This window comes from Carya illinoinensis, chromosome 12 (genome assembly GCF_018687715.1).
Source record: "Carya illinoinensis cultivar Pawnee chromosome 12, C.illinoinensisPawnee_v1, whole genome shotgun sequence".
NCBI classification, from domain to species: Eukaryota; Viridiplantae; Streptophyta; class Magnoliopsida; order Fagales; family Juglandaceae; genus Carya; species Carya illinoinensis.
Window position 1 is genome coordinate 30,554,379 of NC_056763.1, and position 22,261 is coordinate 30,576,639.

The window sequence follows — 22,261 nt, forward strand, 5'->3', positions numbered from 1 at the left end:
CATTACTTAATATAATTAAAGAATAATATTTTTTTAATGGCTTTTAATAGGTGAGAATTTTGATGAATAATCACACAAATAAAATTTAATTTTTTTATGAAGTTACACTGTAATATTAGTTAGTTATAAAATGATTTATAATATAATTATATGAATAATAAGTTTTGATTTTTGGGTACGTGAACGTATATACGTGTTAAGAGAAATGATATTTGAAGTTTTAGAATGTGTAAGTTGTGTGTATTTAAAAAAAAAAAGATAAATTTGAAGTCTATATAAAAAAATAATTATTTTAATAATGAAACTCTACTTTTTTAAATGAAAAAATCTAGTTACAGGTATAACTGCGTGCTAATATGAGTACCAATCTAATATGATTAGTTAAAAATAGATTTTATTGAAAATATTATTAATTGAAATTTTGAATATGAAGGAATCAATATTAATATGTAAATTAGTATATGATTTTATTTATACATAGTAAAACTCTTTTTAAATAAAATATGTAAAATTTGCATACTATAATATTATATCTAGCATTACTTGTTTGGATAATTATGAAAACTTTTGAACAAAAATCAAAGTGCGAGCGAGCTTTTTTTAATTTTTAATTTTTAATTTTGGTTTTAAATCCATTTTACTTGGAAGAAAAGAAAAAGGAAAAGAAAAAAAGAAAAGAAAAACCAAGTACCACTACCAACAGCTAAATAATTACAAGGGTAATTATGGAATAGAATAAATTACGAAATTAAGAAAAAAATAGAGTAATCTATCCCATAGTTTCATCAATTTCCGTCTTCCCTTCTCGTCTCGTCTCTTCCTCTTCGCCAATCTATATAAATACGGAACTTGGTTTTCAATTGCATTTCTTCTCCAACTCTATCCCTCTCTCCGTGCGATCCTATCGAAACCTCAATTCCCCACCTCGAAAACCTCGAATTCTCTCTGTTTTCGTTCCAATTCTACCGGACTATTAATCGGAATGATAGTCATAGGATCCGATCATTGTGAATATTGACAGAAAGCCCTACTTAAAGGAAAAGAACAAACGTTTTCTACTCTTCGATTTCGAGTTTTCTGGTTTTCCGATCGATCCTCGGTTTTTTGGGGGATTTGATCGGTTTCTTGAAGCGGTTTGGATTCGGGAGATGCTTTTTATTCCAAGATGAAGTTGAAAAGGAGGAGGGCACTAGAAGTGGTTAGCATATTCACTCATAAAACGATATTTGATTGCCTAAATTTATGCTTGTGTGCGTGTGTTTATATATTGTTTTTTCTGTTTCTCTCATACATACACCAATAGTTATGTATTATGTCCCGAAATGTTGGAATACAATGAGTGTGCTGGTATTATCGTTTATGCCGAATGGTTGCTTTTCCGTAGTCATCTTTTATGCCTGCGGTGCTGGGAGTGTGAGTTAGATGGCTTACAGATTGCTGTTTTACTGCTTTATTTTTTTTGTTGTTTCTGTGTATAAATTTCCCATTCTCTGCTTGATTACTCAGAAACTCCGAGATAAAGGTTAGGATTTGGAGAATAATATATTTTTTATTGAGTTTTATCACATGGGGCCTGTGAATTTGGAAAGTGTATTGAGCTGAAGACAACTGCTTCAGTGAGATGGTTGTTCACATGGTGAAAATACTGCTAACCAAGAATCAAGAAGTGCTATCTTTTAATTTCATATAGTTGTCCTACTTATTAGAGTGCTTGCCGCATCTTTATATATTGTTGAAAAGGTTGGTTTGTTATTCAATGAAATAATTAAGGCCCCAAGATATGTTATTTACTCCTTTTTTGGTTGCTTGGGAAATGTGGGAAAATTGGAAAAGTAAGGAAGTGAATTCGATTGCCACCACTACCTTTTTTTTTTTTTTTTTTTTTATAATATCGGGGAAACTCTCCAAGGCTCCTTCGGACCCACCCTTGCAGAGTAAATCTCTATCCCGTGTACCGCACCCTCAGAAGTTTTCCTATACAGAAATGGTTAAATCGCTGATTTTTCACAGTGTGACCCTAAATGATTGTTTGCACCCATGAGGTATTGAACCTTGGACCTTGAGGGGAGTGATACCCCAAGACCAAGGCTTTCACCACTTGGGCCAACCCCTTGGGGTTTCAATTGCCACTGCTACCTGAAGTAAGAAAATATCTTGTCTTAAAAAAATGGGAAATTTTTCCCCAGGAATTTGGGATCACTACCACAATTGATCATAGAAAAGCCTTTCAGGATATCTGGTAGTGAAACTTTTGTGCCTTTAGCCTTTCGCATTGGAAAAGCCTTTTGGGAGCTCTGGTAGTCTTAATTTTGTGATTAATGACTGGTAGGCAACTGTTAGCACAGGGCCATGTACTTCACAAATTGCTTTGATTAATCTGGTTTCCGTTTTTTATTTTGATTTTTGGCTATTTCTAATTGGTGAGATACAACTATGTTTTCCAGTAATATGGTGATGCCTAAAAGATTAACTAACCATGGCCATGTTTGGTTAATAGAATTTTTAAAAAAATTTTAGAAGTTCTGAAAAAAATTTTGAGATGTGTTTTTATTGAGTTTTGTGAAAGTGGGTAGGAAAAACAAGAAATTGTTTAGATAAAAACCTTTTGAGATGTGGGATTTGTAAAAGTGGGTATATAGATTGCAAATTTTGATTGGATAAAATTTTTGTGAGAGATGTTTTTTGGGGTTTCGTGAAAGTTGTTTTTGTGTTTTTTTAAGAAAACCTAGAAAAATGCTTAGAGGAAGTCTTTTAGAAATATGATTTTTAAAGATTTAAAAGACTTTTGGATTGAATTTGTTTTTTATAAATGAAAAAAATATGAAACCCAAACATGACCTATGTTTACCTGATTATTTTTTTCAGCCTCCAAGAATTAGATCCTTCATCGATAGTGTCACTGCTGTTTCACTCGACCATATTCAAGAACCCCTCAAAGGTTTCATTTGGGAGTTTGATAAGGTGCCTTTTTTCACCTTACATGTTATAATGTTTTGGTTGTTGCTATGTGCTTTGATTTATGTTTAGTTTGGTGGTGCAGGGAGATTTCCATCATTGGGTGGATCTTTTTAATCATTTTGATTCATTTTTTGAGAAGCACATAAAATCAAGGAAGGATTTACAGGTTGAGGATAATTCTCAGGACTCTGATCCTCCCTTTCCAAGAGAAGCTATCATTCAAATTCTCCGTGTTATAAGAATAGTTTTGGAGAACTGCACAAACAAGCATTTCTATAGTTCTTATGAGGTACATTTATATTTCTGTTTAAAAAATATAATTGTAGTTTGCCTTTTTTGGGAATAGTACTGGGTTGGAGAATGGTCAATACGACCATACTAGTATGTTGTTGCTGTTATTCTTTGTAGTGGTTTTGAATTCTGTTTCAATGTTCTTACATGAAGCTTTGTTCCTCTTTTACCCCTCGTAAGTTCTTATGCCCTTGGTTTTTATGTAATTGCAGCAACATCTTTCTTTACTGCTTGCCTCCACAGATACAGATGTTGTTGAGGCATGCCTGCAGACTTTGGCTGCTTTTTTGAAAAAAACGATTGGCAAGTACTCTATTAGAGATGCTTCTCTGAATTCAAAGCTATTTGCTCTTGCACAAGGTTGGGGGGGAAAGGAAGAGGGGCTTGGATTAATTGCAACTGCTGTACAGGATGGTTGTGACCCTATTGCCTATGAGTTGGGTTGCACCCTGCATTTTGAATTTTATGTGTCCGGTGAGTCGTCATGTGAACACCCTGCTGCAGCACATTCAACCCAGGGTTTACAGATAATTCATTTATCCAACATCCATACTCGCCTAGAGACTGATCTACAGCTTTTAAGCAATTTAGTTGCAGAATACAAAGTACCCACCAGTTTAAGATTTTCTCTATTGACAAGACTGCGGTTTGCAAGGGCTTTTGGCTCTTTAGCTTCTCGTCAGCAGTATACTTGCATTCGTTTATATGCCTTTATAGTTCTTGTTCAAGCAAGTGGTGATGCAGAAGGGCTAGTTTCTTTCTTCAATACTGAGCCTGAGTTTGTCAATGAATTAGTGTTGTTATTGAGCTATGAAGATGCAGTTCCTGAGAAGATTCGAATTTTATGTCTGCTGTCTTTGGTTGCTCTTTGTCAAGATAGGTCTCGCCAGCCTTCTGTCTTGACTGCTGTCACATCGGGTGGTCACCGTGGAATCCTATCCAGCCTCATGCAAAAGGCCATTGATTCTGTTATTAGTGAGGCCTCAAAGTGGTCTGTAGTTTTTGCTGAGGCTCTGTTATCTCTTGTCACTGTCTTGGTCTCAACTTCCTCAGGTTGCACAGCCATGCGCGAAGCAGGCTTTATTCCTACTCTTCTACCCCTTCTTAAGGACACAAATCCACAGCACTTGCATTTGGTAAGTGCCACTGTGCACATCCTAGAAGCTTTTATGGATTACAGCAATCCAGCTGCTGCATTATTCAGGGACTTGGGTGGTTTGGATGATACCATCTCTCGTCTGAAGTTGGAAGTGTCACATATAGAAAATGGTTCAAAGCAACAAGGTGAAAGTTCTGATTGTAGTGGGAGTAAGCAAGTGGTTGCAGGCTCCTCCAGTGAGCTAGATGACATGCAGCCTTTGTATTCCGAAGCATTAGTTTCATATCACAGGCGATTGCTGATGAAAGCTTTACTGCGTGCTATTTCCCTTGGAACTTATGCCCCTGGAAATACCGCGCGTGTTTATGGATCAGAAGAGAGTTTACCGTATTGCTTATGCTTAATTTTTAGAAGGGCGAAAGATTTTGGTGGTGGGGTGTTTTCACTTGCAGCCACTGTCATGAGTGATTTGATTCACAAAGATCCCACTTGTTTTCCTGTGTTGGAAGCAGCTGGTCTTCCTTCTGCCTTCTTGGATGCTATAATGGATGGAGTTCTCTGCTCTTCTGATGCCATAACATGCATACCTCAGTGTTTGGATGCTTTGTGCCTGAACAATAATGGCCTTCAGGCTGTTAGAGATCGCAATGCTTTGACGTGTTTTGTGAAAATATTTACTTCAAGAACATATTTGCGTGCCCTCACTAGTGATACCTCAGTATCCTTGTCTAGTGGACTGGATGAACTAATGCGCCATGCTGCTTCTTTGCGCGGGCCTGGAGTGGATATGTTGATTGAGATCTTGAATGCCATTTTGAGAATTGCATCTGGGGTTGATGCTTCTGACTTGTCAACTGATCCTTTGTGCACTTCTAGTCCTGTTCCCATGGAAACTGATGGTGAAGAGAAGAACTTGGTTTTTGCAGATGATAAGGATGCATCCCAGATGGATCATTCGGAGCAGACAACTGAGCCATCTGCTGATTCCTCAATAGTTAATATTGAGTCATTCCTCTCTGACTGTGTGAGCAATGTTGCTCGTCTTCTGGAAACAATTCTTCAGAATTCTGATACATGTCGTATATTTGTAGAGAAGAAGGGCATTGAAGCTGTTCTGCAGTTGTTTACTTTGCCTTTAATGCCTCTTTCAGTTTCCGTTGGTCAAAATATCTCTGTTGCCTTCAAGAATTTCTCACCACAGCATTCTGCTTCTCTTGCTCGGGCAGTATGTTCATTTCTGAGGGAGCATCTGAAATCAACGAATGAGCTCTTAGCTTCTGTTGGAGGGACTCAGCTTGCTGTAATTGAATCCGCACTGCAAACAAAGGCTTTGAGAAATCTTTCCAGTCTTGAAGGCATTCTATCTCTATCTAATTTTTTGTTGAAGGGGACTTCTAGTGTGGTCTCAGAGCTTGGCACTGCAGATGCTGATGTATTGAGAGATCTTGGGAGCGCATACAGGGAAATAATCTGGCAAATTTCTTTGTGTAATGATTCCAAGGTGGATGAGAAGTCGAATGCTGACCAAGAACCTGAGAGTTCAGAGGCTGCTCCATCTAATGCTGTTGGAAGAGAGAGCGATGATGATGCAAACATACCGATGGTGAGATACATGAACCCAATGTCCCTCAGGCATGGCTCTCAATCCTTATGGGCTGGTGACCGAGAGTTTCTGTCAGTTGTTCGTTCTGGTGAAGGTCTGCACCGTCGCAGTCGACATGGGTTGACACGCATTCGGGGAAGGACGGGCCGGCAACTTGAGACTTTGAACATGGATTCTGAAGTTCCGTCTAATGTACTGGAGACATCTTCTTCCCAGGATATGAAGAAGAAAAGTCCTGATGTTCTTGTTTTGGAGATTCTTAATAAGCTTGCATCAACATTGCGCTCTTTCTACACAGCTCTTGTTAAGGGATTCACATCACCAAACCGTCGTAGAGCCGACTCGGGGTCATTGAGTTCAGCTGCAAAAACTCTTGGAACTGGCCTGGCTAAAGTATATCTTGATGCTCTTAATTTCTCTGGGTATGCTGCTCCTGCGGGTATTGGCATGTCATTATCTGTGAAATGTCGATATCTTGGAAAGGTAGTGGACGACATGGCATCACTTACATTTGACAGCAGGCGACGCACTTGTTATCATGCAATGGTTAATAATTTTTATGTTCATGGTACCTTTAAGGAGCTACTGACAACATTTGAAGCTACAAGTCAGTTGTTGTGGACACTACCATGCTCTACATCCACGTCAGGTATTGAGAATGAAAAGGCGGGTGAAGGAAGTAAATTGTCTCACAGTACATGGCTGCTTGATACACTACAGAGCTATTGCCGTGTGCTCGAGTATTTTGTTAATTCTTCTTTACTTATATCTCCAACCTCTGCATCCCAAGCACAGCTTCTTGTGCAGCCGGTTGCAGTTGGTCTTTCAATTGGGCTATTTCCAGTTCCAAGGGATCCTGAAGTCTTTGTGCGTATGCTGCAATCCCAGGTTCTTGATGTTGTACTTCCTGTCTGGAACCACCCCATGTTTCCCAATTGTAGTCTGGGTTTCATTGCTTCCATTCTTTCACTTGTTACACATGTATACTCTGGTGTGGGAGATGTGAAACGTAATCGCAGCGGCATTGCTGGGACTACAAACCAGAGATTCATGCCCCCGCCACCTGATGAAGCTACTATTTCCACCATTGTTGAGATGGGTTTTACAAGAGCAAGAGCGGAAGAAGCATTAAGACGAGGGGAAAATAGCATTGAAATGGCCATGGAATGGCTGTTTAGTCATGCTGAGGATCCTGTACAGGAGGATGATGAACTAGCTCGAGCACTTGCTCTTTCACTGGGAAGTTCATCAGAAACATCTAAAGTTGATAATCCGGACAAGTCAATAGATGTCCCTACAGAAGATGGTCATATGAAGGCACCCCCTGTTGATGATATTCTTGTGGCGTCGGTGAAACTATTTCAGAGCAGTGATACAATGGCATTTCCTTTAACAGATTTGTTTACTACACTTTGCAATAGGAACAAAGGAGAAGACCGTCCAAGAGTGGCATCTTATCTTATTCAGCAGCTGAAGCTTTGCCCTTTGGACTTTCCAAAGGATATCAGTGCATTGAGCATGTTATCACATGTTATAGCATTACTACTTTTTGAGGATGGAAGTACCCGTGAAATTGCTGCTGAGAACGGTATTGTACCAGCTGTGATAGATATTTTAACGAAATGTAAGGCTAGAAATGAGTCAGGGAAGGAGCTTGTGTTCCCAAAGTGCATTAGTGCTTTACTGCTTATCTTGGATAACATGCTGCAGTCCAGGCCCAAAATTTGTTCTGAGAGTATGGAAGGAACGCCTGCAGGGTCTCTGCTGGATTCACCTGGAAATCTTACTTCTATTCCAGCTCCTGCATCTGTTCAAGAGAAAAAACCAGCTTCAGATGCCCCTGAGAAAGACTCTGGTACAACATTTGAAAAAATATTGGGAAAATCGACCGGATATTTGACTGTTGAAGAGAGTCATAAGTTGCTTTTAGTTGCTTGTGATTTGATAAAACAGCATGTCCCAGCAGTGATCATGCAGGCTGTTCTGCAAGTATGTGCTCGGTTGACGAAAACACATTCCCTAGCTTTGCAGTTCCTTGAAAATGGAGGTTTGGCTGCTCTTTTTAGTCTCCCAAGAAGTTGTTTCTTCCCTGGATATGACACGGTTGCATCTGCTATTGTGCGTCATCTCCTTGAAGATCCCCAGACACTGCAAACAGCAATGGAATTAGAGATACGGCAAACTCTGACTGGAAATAGGCATGCTGGGCGTGTTCCTGCACGAACTTTTTTGACATCAATGGCACCTGTTATCTCTAGGGATCCTGTGCTTTTCATGAAAGCTGCCAGTGCTGTTTGCCAGTTGGAGTCATCTGCAGGTAGGACCTTTGTGGTGTTATCGAAAGAAAAAGAGAAGGAAAAGGACAAATCAAAGGCATCTTCCGCTGAAGCTGGATTATCTTCCAATGAATGTGTTCGGATTTCTGAAAATAAGATTCATGATGGTTCTGGTAAATGCTCTAAAAGCCACAAAAAGATCCCTGCCAATCTCACTCAAGTAATCGATCAACTTCTTGATATAGTGTTAAAATACCGTTTGCCAAAAACCCACGAAGTTGGTGTGAGTAAATTATCTTCTATGGAGGTTGATGAACCTGCTACAAAGGTAAAGGGTAAATCAAAGGTCGATGAGACAATGAAATTAGAGTCTGAAGCTGAAAGATCTGCAGGGCTTGCTAAGGTGACTTTTGTCCTCAAGTTATTAAGTGACATTCTTCTGATGTATGTACATGCAGTTGGAGTTATACTCAAACGGGATCTGGAATTGTGTCAACTCAGGGGATCTTATCCTCAAGATGGTCCTGGAAATGGTGGTGGAATAATTCATCATATTCTACATCAGTTGCTTCCAGTTTCTGTTGATAAATCTGCAGGACCTGATGAATGGAGAGGTAAATTGTCTGAAAAGGCTTCGTGGTTCCTAGTTGTTCTGTGCGGTCGATCTGGTGAAGGTCGTAGGCGAGTAATCAGTGAACTTGTGAAAGCCTTGTTTTCGTTATCAAACATAGAGAGCAATTCTACTAAGACCATTTTATTGCCAGATAAGGTCTTTGCTTTTGTTGATTTGGTGTATTCTATTTTGTCAAAAAATTCATCCTCCAGCAACTTGCCTGGTGGTTGTGGGTGCTCGCCTGACATAGCAAGAAGCATGATAGATGGAGGAATGGTTCAGTGCCTGACTAGTATTCTTCAAGTGATCGATTTGGACCATCCTGATGCTCCTAAAATTGTGAATCTTATACTTAAGGCTTTGGAATGTTTAACGAGGGCTGCTAATGCTAGTGAGCAAATTTTTAAATCTGAGAGGACAAACAAGAAAAAACCCATGGGGTTAAGTGGAAGACCTGATGATCAGCCAACTGCACCGTCACCTGTTCACATTTTGGAGCATAATCAGAATACAAACGGACAAGAGGAAGCCAGAGATGCAGAGGAGAATGACCAGCAGAATCAAGGAGTTTCTTCAAATGAAGGTAATCATGATGAAAATCCTAATCAGTCTGTGGAGCAAGATATGAGGACAGAAATGGAGGAGACAATGGCTACCAATCCACCCATGGAGCTTGGTATGAATTTTATGCGTGAACAGATGGAAGAGGGTGGTGTTTTGCACAACACTGACCAAATTGATGTGAATTTTAGGGTTGAGAACAGGGAAGATGATGATATGGGTGATGAAGATGATGACATGGGTGATGAAGGCGAGGATGATGAGGATGATGATGAGGGGGAGGATGACGATGAGGATATAGCAGAAGATGGTGGTGGCATGATGCCTCTAGCTGATACGGATGTAGAAGACCATGATGACACAGGCTTGGGAGATGACTACAATGATGAGATGATTGATGAAGAGGATGATGATTTTCATGAGAATCGTGTCATAGAGGTAAGATGGAGGGAAGCCCTTGATGGGTTAGATCATTTGCAGGTACTTGGGCAACCTGGGGCTGCAGGTGGTCTAATTGATGTTGCAGCTGAGCCTTTTGAAGGAATTAATGTGGATGATCTTTTTGGTCTTCGAAGGCCTTTAGGCTTTGAACGGCGTCGTCAAACAGGTAGGTCTTCCTTTGAGAGATCTGTTGGAGAAGTGAATGGTTTTCAACATCCTCTTCTTTTAAGATCATCCCAGTCAGGGGATCTGGTCTCAATGTGGTCATCTGGTGGGAATTCTTCCAGAGATGTAGAAGCTTTGTCATCTGGGAGCTTTGACGTAGCTCATTTCTACATGTTTGATGCTCCTGTTCTTCCGTATGATAATGCTCCAAGCAGCCTCTTTGGTGACCGTTTGGTTGGGGCAGCACCCCCACCTTTGACTGATTATTCTGTAGGCATGGATTCCTTGCAGTTACCAGGACGAAGAGGCCCTGGTGATGGTCGGTGGACTGATGATGGTCTGCCACAAGCTGGTGCTCAAGCTGCTGCAATTGCGCAAGCGGTAGAGGAACATTTCATTTCCCAATTGCGCAGTGTTGCTCCTGCTATAGGTCCTGATGAAAATCAGTCCCAAAACATGGGAGTGCAGGAGAAGGAACCAGATGCCCTTCCATCCAATGATAGTCTGGTGATGGCAGAGGGTGCTAACACTAACAGCCAACAAAGCGAAGGGCAGCATGAAGAAAATGGTGATGAAGCCACAGTTAACCCCACGGTGGAGAGTGTAAGTCATGGGGAACAAGTTAATCCAGAATCTATTCTTGAACACCCAGGCGAATGTTTACAGGAGCACGAACCTATGTTGATCCAACCATTTTCACTGAACACTACACCTGATGGGCTTGATAACATGGAAATTGGTGAAGGAAATGGCAATGCTGATGAGCAGGTAGGGACATTGGCAGAAATTGTCAACTCATCTACAGACGTCCATGCTGATATACTATGTGATGGGGTTTCTGAAGCACCTGCGGGTCTACATGATGTGCTACTTCAGGCCACCGATTGTGATGGATTCTCAAGAACTGATGATCAGGCCAGTAATCATGGTCTGGCAGTTTCTGGTTTGCCAATGCCTAATTCAGATGGTTGTCATACTTCTTCCATCCATGAAAGTATTGATGTTGTTATGAATAATATTGATGTCGGAGAAAATCAGTCCGAGCAACCTGTGTCTGCTTCTGAATATGGTGCAAATGAGCCTTCGAATACACTGGTTGCTACTGACACTAACCAGACTGAGCAGACTAGTTTGAATAGTGAGGTGCCTGGTGCTAATGCCATTGATCCCACCTTTTTGGAAGCACTACCTGAAGACCTACGATCAGAAGTACTAGCTTCCCAGCAAGCTCAGTCTATCCAGCCTCCAACTTATGCACCACCTTTGGCTGAAGATATTGACCCTGAGTTTTTAGCTGCTCTTCCTCCAGATATTCAAGCAGAAGTTTTGGCCCAACAAAGAGCTCAGAGGGTTGCACAACAGGCTGAAGGACAACCAGTTGACATGGATAATGCTTCAATCATTGCCACTTTTCCTGCTGATTTGCGTGAAGAGGTTTGCATCTTCAACTTTCTCTCTAATTAGTTTTTGAGTTGCTAGATAACTGTTAGTTATATTATTGTTTGTAACAATCCTTCGCCTTTTGCTTCTGTTTCAGGTACTTCTGACTTCATCAGAAGCAGTGCTGTCTGCATTGCCTTCTCCACTACTTGCCGAAGCCCAAATGCTAAGGGACCGGGCAATGAGTCATTATCAGGCTCGCAGCCTTTTTGCCAGCAGCCACAGGCTAAATAATCGGAGGAATGGGTTGGGTTTTGAAAGGCAAAACGTGATAGACAGGGGTGTTGGGGTTACAATAGGTCGGAGGGCAGCTTCTACCATTGCAGATAGCTTGAAGGTGAAGGAAATTGAAGGTGCGCCACTTCTGGATGCAAATGCATTGAAAGCTTTGGTCCGACTCCTACGATTAGCACAGGTAATACCATGTTCTATTTTAGCTCTAGTCGGGAAATATTTATGTTTTCTTTACCAGATTTTCTTTTAGTTGCTATATACAAAGGAATCATGGTCAACATCTATTTTGAAGGTAGGTTAAATTATGAACAAAATTTGCATTGATCTGTTAAAGGAATTATGATTTTTTCTGTGATAAATTAATACTCCAAACTGATGATTTCATGAATCAACTCGTCATAGACAAATGCAGAAGCAAAAATCTCATATGGAAAGAGGTCAAAATTGTTGTTGAATTCAGAATATGTGTTCCCAAGCATTAAAGAGAATTTTAGGTATCTTTGGAAATTCTGGAAAACTGACTTAATTATAAAAAATAAAAAAAGAACTGGAAAACTGAGTCAAGTATGGTTCTGGAATTTGCTTTGGCAATGTGATATATCTGGGTGGGCTTTATGCTGTATTATTTTTTTTGATAAGTAAACAAAGTATATTAATTAACAGAATAGGCAAAGCCATGTTCAGTTCAAAGAATGCCCTAACTACGTAGGAGCAATAGATACAAGAGCTTTATGCTGTATTATGATGATTGCCTAATTGTTTTACCATGCATCTAGCCCCTTGGCAAAGGCCTCTTGCAGAGACTCTTGTTAAACCTATGCGCACATAGTGTGACAAGGGCAATTCTACTTCGTCTGTTGCTTGATATGATCAAGCCAGAGGCGGAAGGCTCAGCCAGTGGATTTTCAACAATGAACTCCCAGAGGCTCTATGGTTGTCAGTCAAATGTTGTTTATGGTCGATCCCAGTTATTGGATGGTAAGATTTTCATATGATATCACCACATCCATCTGCTTATTTTTGTGGTTGCTCATCGTTTTTTATTTTTAATTAATGCTATCCCAAATTTGCCCCTTTACAGGTCTTCCTCCATTGGTCTTGCGTCGAACTTTTGAGATTTTCACATACTTGGCTACTAATCATCATGCTGTTGCCAATGCGTTATTCTACTTTGATCCCTCACTTGTTCCAGAGTCACTAAGTCCAATATGTATGGAAGCCAAGAAAGATAAAGGCAAGGAGAAAATTGTGGAAGGACTGTCATCAATACCTTTGGGAAGCTCTCTGGATGGGGATATTCCATTGATACTCTTCCTTAAGCTTTTGAATCGGCCACTTTTTCTACGCAGCACTGCTCACCTCGAGCAGGTATATCTGATATCATGGTCAAGTGATTTCAAAATAGTTCAGGCCACAATCTTGCTCTTTCTAATTATGTATTTATATATTAGCTTGGTTGATACTCTTTCTATGATTTAAATGTAAGAACTGAGAGCCCATCTTGTTTTAATGTATTTATTTTTCCAAAATGCTTCAGGTCATGGGTCTGCTTCAAGTAGTTGTTTATACTGCAGCATCAAAATTAGAGTATCAGCCTCAATCTGAAACGGCAACAGAAAATACCCTAGATTTGCCAGTTAATGAAGTTCCAGGTGATGTCCAGAATGATCCTCCTATATCAGAACCAGATTCTAAGCAAGAAGATAACTGTGCTGGTGCTGAGTCATCTGCTTCAGATGAAAAGAGGAGCATTGATATGTATAGTATTTTTTTGCGATTGCCCCAATCAGAACTCAGCAATCTGTGCAGCATCCTTGGTCGTGAGGGGTACTATTAATGCTCTGATTCTTATTTGTGAATGGTTTAGATGTTCTTTTACTATATTGTAGCATATATAATTCCCTCTAATGTCCCGCTAACCATTTTCTTGTGTTTCGCTCTTATCTATGCTATGCATCCATTGCCTCTCTGCATTTCTCATGCCTTATTGTATTGATAGTGACTAACCTTTCCATTACTTATCTAGGCTTTCAGATAAAGTGTATATGCTTGCTGGTGAGGTGTTGAAGAAGTTGGCTGCTGTTGTTGCACCCCATCGAAAGTTCTTTATGTCGGAGCTTTCTGAATCAGCCCATGGATTGAGCAGTTCAGCTGTCAAAGAGCTTGTCACTCTGCGGAAAACACACATGCTTGGTTTGAGTGCTGGTTCCATGGCTGGTGCAGCAATCCTACGTGTTCTACAAGCACTTAGCTCGCTCACTTCATCTAGAATTAATGAGAGTACAGGACTTGAGAATGATGGGGAGCAGGAGGAGCAGGTTACCATGAAAAAGCTGAATGTTGCACTTGAGCCCCTGTGGCAAGAATTAAGTGATTGCATAAGTGTAACTGAGACACAGTTGGGTCAAAGCTCCTCCTCTCAGACTATGTCGAACATAAATATAGGAGATCATGTCCAGGGGACAACTTCTTCATCTCCTCTTCCTCCTGGAGCCCAGAGACTCTTGCCCTTCATCGAGGCATTCTTTGTTCTGTGTGAAAAGTTACAAGCAAACCTGTCCATCGCACAGCAAGATCATGCCAATATAACTGCAAGAGAAGTAAACGAATCTGCTGGAAGTTCAGCCTTTTCAACTATTCAGAAGAAGCTTGATGGTGGAGTCACATTTACAAGGTTTGCTGAGAAGCATCGTCGGCTATTGAATGCCTTTATCAGACAGAATCCAGGTTTACTAGAGAAGTCACTTTCGATGTTGCTGAAGGCACCAAGGCTGATTGATTTTGACAATAAGCGAGCATATTTCCGTTCAAGAATCAGGCAGCAGCATGAGCAGCACCTCTCTGGCCCACTGCGGATAAGTGTTCGGAGGGCTTATGTTTTGGAGGATTCTTACAATCAGTTGCGGATGCGTCCCACTCTGGACTTAAAGGGACGATTGAATGTGCAATTCCAAGGTGAAGAGGGTATTGATGCTGGAGGTCTGACTAGAGAATGGTATCAATTACTGTCAAGGGTTATATTTGACAAGGGGGCACTGCTCTTCACTACTGTGGGAAACAACGCAACTTTCCAGCCAAACCCCAATTCTGTCTACCAGACAGAACATCTTTCTTACTTCAAGTTTGTGGGCCGTGTGGTAATTCTTGAGACACCAATTCTGAGGCTGGTTTCAAATTGTCATTTTGTTTAAATATTTTTGCAACTGTAGTCTACAAAGTTTTTTTACAATTTTTCTTTGAACTTTTGTTTAGGTTGCAAAAGCACTGTTTGATGGACAACTTTTGGATGTTTATTTTACTCGGTCGTTCTACAAGCACATACTTGGTGCCAAGGTGACCTACCATGATATAGAGGCAGTTGATCCTGATTACTACAAGAATTTAAAGTGGATGTTAGAGGTCAGTGGGTTCATATACTCACAATCTTATGTCTTTTCCTGTTATTGTTGTTGTTGTTCTCAGTATCGTTAACCCTTGTGGTCTACTCATGCTTTCCTATGGCTTATTCTGTATGAAGTGTTGATTTTTGTGTCATTTCCTTCATTTGGCCTGTTTCAGAATGATGTGAGTGACAGTCTTGACCTGACATTTAGCATGGATGCAGATGAAGAAAAGCACATCCTTTATGGGAAAAATGAGGTATGTAAATTACAAATTATAATCTCTGCTTAAATTGCATAAAATTTGAATATGTCAAGCTTCTTTGCTTTGTAAAATATTCAGAAGTTTCAATCCTATTTTGATAAGACATGAATACTTTTCAATATCAAGTAGTCTAATATAAGATATTTGGCGGTGGTGGTTTTTTTAAAAGGTTACTGATTATGAGCTTAAACCCGGAGGAAGAAATATAAGGGTTACAGAAGAAACAAAGCATGAGTATGTGGACCTTGTTGCTGGACATATCCTGACAAATGCCATCTGTCCTCAAATTGAATCCTTTTTAGAAGGATTCACCGAATTGGTACCACGGGAACTTATCTCTATTTTCAATGACAAAGAGCTTGAGCTACTTATAAGTGGACTTCCAGAAATTGATTGTAAGTTGGCTGCCCTTGCAATTATTTAATGTTTACATTGTGGTTCTGGTCTACTTAAAAGTATGTGGTTGGTGTCATTGCTTTGGCAGTGGATGATTTGAAGGCCAACACGGAGTACACTGGCTATACAGCAGCATCTAGTGCCATTCAATGGTTTTGGGAGGTGGTGAAGGCTTTTAACAAGGAAGACATGGCAAGACTGCTGCAATTTGTCACTGGAACATCTAAGGTGATTTGGTGCACTAGATAAAATGTTGGTTTGAATTGTAACACAATGTTTCACGTTGTCCCCATCACCCATGTTTTGTGTTGCTTTTTATTTTTTTGAATGCCAATCTTTCTTTCGCATGAAACCCTACTGAAGATATGGGGTTTTCCAAGAATTTGTTCTCTAATTCCCATGAGTAGATTTGGTTAGTTCAGTTAATTTGATTTTGGTTTCTTTTATCTAGGGTAATGTTTTGTGGTTGTTTCCTCATCCGACATGTTATACTTTTGGCATGCAAGTTGTGGTTAGGACATAGGAGAAGCTAATGTCTTGGTGCCAGAATCTCCTGTTTCTGAAATGCTTTTTGTGATGTATGCCTTTTAAGTGGTGTATGCATTTTTTTATTCTCATTATTGGTATGTTGAACCATGTGTTTTGGGGAAGGGCATTTCAAGTTGGTTCAGGATTCTTGTTTGTTAGAGTGGTTCGTGTGTGTGTGTGTATGATACTTTACTTTTGGTTGTAGTATTATGAATTGTTTGTTCAACTTTTTGGTTATTCAGGTTCCTTTGGAGGGTTTTAGGGCCCTGCAAGGTATCTCTGGTCCTCAAAGGTTTCAGATTCACAAGGCATATGGAGCTCCTGACCGCCTACCCTCGGCTCACACATGGTTTGTATAAACATATCTACCCCATCTTTTTTAGCCGGATGGGTACTTGGAATCAATGCGTGTTCTTTTAGGGCTTAAACTAATTAACTCGTTTTTTCCCACATTGCGATGCAGCTTTAATCAACTTGACCTTCCTGAGTATACCTCCAAGGAACAGCTTCAAGAACGCCTGCTACTTGCTATCCATGAAGCCAATGAAGGGTTTGGCTTTGGCTGACCAAAGCTAAATGTAGAATTGTGGCCCCACAGTGCCAGAAATCTACCTTCAAAGTTCCCTTGTACATGTCAGTTGGACATTTTTCCATTAATTTATTTTTAAAATTTCGCATTGATCATCTGCTGTACTGTTATTATTTAAATGATGTTTTTGGTATAAAAGGTAAGATGTGTTTTTACTGCATCCCTAGATCTTTCAGTATTGGAAGTTGAGGTCCTAGAGGATATATATATCATGCAAGAATTGTTTTACTATGTTTTGGGCTTGATTGGATCTAGAAAATGATGAATGAGAGGAAAGGATAGTTAATAGATTGCTTGGGGAAAAGGAAGTTTTCGAGTTTTCTTTCCTTCCCCGCATTCTGTTTGGCACCCAAATTGGGTCAAAATCCCTGGTGTAGTTGTGTGGGTCTGTGCATGCCCGTGTCACTGGTCTATACCGTGTTTTGATGGCTACAACATTGAATTCTATTGCCATCTCCTCTTAATTGCAGATGAAGACAACTGCTCCAGATCGACAAGAATAATAAAATTCTGGAGATTTTAGACTTAACAAACAAAGTTGGAATTCGGCAATGGGAAGTTTCTTCAGCTCAATTTTCTTCCCTGAGGCTGGCAATCAGTTGTTTTTATCAATTCAACAGACGAAATTATGCTTTTGAGGAATCACAGGCTGGCTGCTCAGTAACAAATGGCTAGAAAATTTAAGGTTGGGTTCTCGCCCGGTCAACGACTGGTAGTAGGAAGTGTACAAAATGTTAATGCACACATATTTCACTGTTCATATTCAAGGCTTTTTGTAAACTACATAGCCAGATGGTAGCTTGGGGATGTATATGTAATGGTCTTAATTGTAGACGGTTCTTTTCCCCCCTAACGGGAATGGTAATTAGATTTTCTCAAATTATTAGTTCGTAGCAGGTTAATTAAATACCTTTGAAGACAATAGAGAGATTAGATTTCATTTCAGACCACTTTGGTTGTAAATATGTCGAGAACTTTCAACCCTGAAGAGCTCTATGCAAAACTAGATATGGCAGCAGCAGCAGCAGCCACCAGTTTTAGATTTCCAGCAATTTTCTTAAAACAAAAAGCCATAGCAAACCGATTCATGTAATGTTCATAATGGATTATCATGAATGCGATAGTGGTATCAGTTGAGATGCGTTGCAGTTGGATTGTGTTGAGATGGCTGAAGACCTGTCCTAATGTTTCATCATCAAGCTTAAGAAAGATGAAGTGGTATTGCTGAGTTGTACTGAAACAAGAGTACAAATTGCTGCTAAATGAAGATTGATATTTAGTTAAATACAGATCATCCTGGAATGGAGTAGACGGTGGTATGTTTCAATCCTGAGAGTCATTCTATTTCAAACTAATTATTGATAAGATTTACTACTTTCTTAATTTCTTATAAAAAGTAAAATATATCTCAACTTATATAATATATTTAAACAAATTTTAACAGGATTTATAGAAGGGAAAATGCTGCCGTACTGCCTCACTTGTACTGCAGAGTATACCGCTGGATTTTTTTATTTATTTTTTACTTAATAATTAAAAAAGTGATTTTAAATATATTAATGTATTTTTTTTACTTAGTGATTAAGTAAGTGATTACAAAAATATGAAAAAATAATTGAAAAGAAAAACTGAGCAATACCCCCCCAGCGGTATACTCCAAACAACATAATAGCTGCGTCTTTATAAAAATTAATATTCATAGTTAAACTCAAATCATCTAAATCTACCTTAACGCTCAAATCTAGATATCCCAGCAAATCAACGTGCTCTGTAGTCTGGGCCTTCACTTCTCTCGCTACAACCCTACCCCCGACGTCACGCCCTGTTTGACGTCTACGTATTATTTACGTCAAACATAACGCTATCCTGTGTAATGTCACTAATGCCCCCTTTCACAAGCTAACAAACGAAGGCCCATTTATGGCCCAACTCACAAGCATCCTCATCATTACTCGGTCTCTCTCCCTCTCCCTCTCCCTCTTGTTTTTCACTTGCTGTTTTCTTTTTTGTTGCTCTTTTCCTAGAAAATTTTCTCCCGGTGGAATTCATGTCGGTACGTTGCTTCTCTTTCTAGAAACAGTTACCTTTTTGTTTCTTGTTTCAACATTTCTGTATTTTATTGCGTTTGATTCTTATTCTACTCGATTTTATATATGTGTGATCGATTCGAGCTTCAGTTCCGCTTCGTTAAGATTGATAATCGATTCGATCCTTTGTCTTTTCCGTAATCTATCGTTATCAATTTTGTTCTAACTTCGATCGATAATATTTTTTATTCTAAATAATGTTCACCTTCTTTACCGATCATCCAAGATGTTTTATCCAATGATTTTTTTTTTTTTTTTTTTTAATTATTTCGGATTAGCTTTGTATTCGTTTTTCTGTTGTTAGAGGAAATGTTATTTGCAAGAGTCAATAGAAAAAGAAATAGAACACAATCACGGAGAGCATATAGTGATTGCGAAATAGAGATTTTTTTGCCGCAAAAGGTGAGTTTTTTTTTTTTTTTTTTTTGTGTTTTTACGTGGGAAACGGCAAGTGTCCAAACACACACAAACAGAGTTATGTTTATCTCAAATTGAGTATGTTATGACATTATTAGATAATCTATCTTGCTGTATATATTAGCTGTGTATATTTGTACGGATCTAGGAGACTAGGATATGTTTGCGATATCATGCTGGTACTTGCTCTTGGTGTTTTGCTGCTCCAGCATGTTTTATGGTATATTTACCTGATAAGGAATGTCCGAGTAGTCTATTTTAGGTTTTGTGCTATGAGTATGCTGTAGTTTTAGTATACACGTGTTCCTTTCACCTATCAAAAAATATTATGCTGTAGTTTTAGTATTTTTACATGCAATTTCTTTGATTGTGCGCTGATTATCTAACTATGAATATTATGTAGTAAACTATAGATACACAAGCTGTCTTATGGCACTGGCACTGGAAAGTTGTGGAGAATTACATAATTTTTGTCTACACAGTTCGCCATGAGTTACAGAGCTGAAGTAACCTGGGTTATTTCAAATATGTTTTTTCTCAAAATTAGCACAAAGTATATGTAAAGCTGCAATAAATGGGCCAACAGTGGGATTGTACTGATGGTTTATTTCATCTATTCAAACAAAACTTTCAAACAAAACTTCCAACCTATTAGAGTTTAGCTGATCAAGAATTTGGGTTGGGAACCGTGGAATGAAAAAGCGTAGAAGTCTAAAGCTTCCTCTTGCTCAGCTCTTGACGAGTAAGGCCTGTCTCAGTGATATTTATGATGAGGTGAATGTGCTAAGGCCCGTCTCAGTGATATTTATGATGAGGTGAATGTGCTACTGTGGTTGAGCACCTTATTTGGTGTGTAAAGCTGGAGTGACCCCATTCATTGTATGATTGGCTGGTGGGGCTGAGGGGCCTAATATAATTTTAAGAGAATGCCTTGTATCAGGACGCCTAATGTAAGAATGCCATGTGTTCCAAGTCTTATGGCAGGATTATAGAGATCATTTTTAATACAGAGATGTATTGGGGTTCATGATTGGCCAATCAATCTAGATAAAATGGGGATGTAACAGGATGAAGATCTGTCCTTTTATGAATTTAAGAGTGTCTAGAATCTTGGTGTGAAGCATAGGGATAACTGTGTTGAGTAGTTCGCTGCCGTTTTGGAAATTAGGAAATCAGATGCCTATCCAGCATATTGGTTTTATGAGCTGTTAATTATGTTTGGTGACTTATGACCACATAAGTAGCAATTGTGTTAAAGCATCCCTTTAATTTGGTCGTTTGCACCCACCTGTGGGTAGCCCAAGTGGTAAGGGTGAACTCTTGTGCATTTGCCCCATGCCACAGGTGTGATTTAAGTGGGAGGCCATGGCAGTGGGTAGCTGTGCTAGTCTCCCCGGAGGTTTAGGTTCCATGGGTGAGTCCTAAGGCCTATGCGATGGGGTGGTTCCCCCATCATCAAAAAAAAAAAAGGGGGGTCATTTGTTGCTTGATTTGTGGCAATCGGCTGTTAAACAAACATATTCAAACTTTATTTAAAATTTCGTAAAGGTTTAATTCATTTTCCTAGCTGATCATCATTGCATCGTTAGCAATATCATTATGTTGTTTTCATGTATATGCTTGTTGGCACCTTACTGTTGGATAAAGAATGCTCCATATAATATGCTCTGCCCCTCTTCTTTTAACTCTTCATTTTTTACAACTCTTACAAATTTACGTGCAGTTCTATCATGAAAAGTACTTGGGTGGAATTGAATGGCTTTTCTTGCTAATTGTGATTGGTATAATTATATGTATCATTTCTGAAGTTCATAATGGAAAGGTGAGGATGAAGATCTTCTGGGCTTCAATCTTGATAAAAGTTTTTACATTTCTGTTTCAGGACAAGGGTCAACCATTGCCAAAATTTGGGGAATGGGATGTGAATGATCCTGCTTCGGCTGAGGGATTTACTGTGATTTTTAATAAGGCTAGGGATGAAAAGAAGACAGGTGGGAACCCAGAGTCACCAGGAAAGGTTGATTCTCAAAGTAAGCCTGCAGTGGATGTTGGCAAGCCTCAGGCTGTAAGATGTCAAATAACTTCTCTCTTTTTTCCTTTTCCTTCTCTCTCTACCTCTGGATACATTCCTGAGGTATTATTAGATTTTGCACTTGATGAATATCAGTTTGATTAAGTGTGACAAAATTGTTGCAAAAAGAATAGTAAAAGAGAAAGAAAGAAAGGCTTTTGATTATTGAGCAGAGTATTTGTAGCTCTAACATCATCCTGTGCGGTCCATATATATATATATATCAATTATATCTACCTTCATTTTAACTAGATTACTAGAATTTTTTTCTTTCTTTTTTCTTTTCTTTTCTTTCTTTTTTTTTTTTTTTTTGAAAAAATTGCTTGAGATTGAAGACTGCCATTTCTGCTATGTGGACTGGTTTTTCAGAAAAAATGGTTTTGCTGCCTTCAAGACCCACCTACACACTCCTGATAAGGTCCTTACTTCGTAAGAGGCTAAGAGCTTCAGCATAAGAGCATGTATTTCTGAAAGGCCATATTGCCCGAAGAAGATGGGAACTGTAGAGCCATGATGGCCATGTTGGAATTTAGCGTGTGCTGTAAAACAATTTATGGTGAGAAAATAGGTAAAGAAGACGAACACTTATTGTAACTATATGTATTGATGTTGCGGTTTATCTATTAGAAACCCAGATATTTCTTCCCATATATATATGCCTATGTATTCGGCTAGAGCTGTAGAGATTTGCCTGTGGTATCTTTTTCTCTGGTTATTTGTATTATAGGATTGCCCGCCTTCATTATATGATTCTTTTTTTTCTAACTCTTCTTAAAAAGTTTTAGTTGGAAGGACAAGAATAGTGGAAACAGAAGATTATTGTGTGATAATTAAGATATATGGGGGA

At 39.2% G+C, this 22,261-nt stretch overlaps 2 protein-coding genes across 3 annotated transcripts; both read left to right on the plus strand.

Moving 5' to 3' along the window:
* The first annotated feature begins 770 nt into the window (after nt 1–770).
* LOC122290162 (E3 ubiquitin-protein ligase UPL1-like) lies at nt 771–17,719 on the plus strand. 2 transcript variants are annotated; one of them, XM_043097728.1, is made up of 16 exons: nt 771–1,198; nt 2,866–2,961; nt 3,041–3,247; nt 3,462–11,441; nt 11,545–11,862; nt 12,458–12,659; nt 12,763–13,049; nt 13,219–13,508; nt 13,708–14,818; nt 14,934–15,080; nt 15,240–15,320; nt 15,496–15,721; nt 15,811–15,950; nt 16,493–16,599; nt 16,714–16,883; nt 17,310–17,719. In XM_043097728.1, exons 1-15 carry the CDS (start codon nt 1,166–1,168, stop codon nt 16,814–16,816), a joined length of 11,328 nt encoding a protein of 3,775 aa, XP_042953662.1. In that variant the 5' UTR covers nt 771–1,165; the 3' UTR covers nt 16,817–16,883; nt 17,310–17,719. The 2 variants fall into 2 exon arrangements, with proteins under 2 accessions (XP_042953662.1, XP_042953663.1); XM_043097729.1 differs by lacking the exon at nt 771–1,198 and having other exon boundaries at nt 2,871–2,961; nt 3,028–3,247.
* Nucleotides 17,720–18,735: 1,016 nt separating this feature from the next.
* Nucleotides 18,736–22,179, plus strand: LOC122290164 (protein NOI4-like). Its single transcript, XM_043097733.1, has 3 exons — nt 18,736–18,892; nt 21,226–21,408; nt 21,784–22,179. The coding sequence occupies exons 1-3, from the start codon at nt 18,887–18,889 to the stop codon at nt 21,826–21,828; spliced, it is 234 nt and encodes a 77-aa protein (XP_042953667.1). The 5' UTR covers nt 18,736–18,886; the 3' UTR covers nt 21,829–22,179.
* Nucleotides 22,180–22,261: the final 82 nt, after the last annotated feature.

Coding starts and splice junctions, on each gene's coding strand:
- LOC122290162 (XM_043097728.1), top strand. CDS start 1,166: ATGAAGTTGAAAAGGAGGAGGGCACTAGAAGTG. Junction 1,199..2,865: donor GGAGGAGGGCACTAGAAGTG/GTTAGCATATTC, acceptor TATTTTTTTCAG/CCTCCAAGAATTAGATCCTT. Junction 15,321..15,495: donor TCCTTTATGGGAAAAATGAG/GTATGTAAATTA, acceptor TTTTTTTAAAAG/GTTACTGATTATGAGCTTAA.
- LOC122290164 (XM_043097733.1), top strand. Junction 21,409..21,783: donor ATGTTGGCAAGCCTCAGGCT/GTAAGATGTCAA, acceptor CTGGTTTTTCAG/AAAAAATGGTTTTGCTGCCT.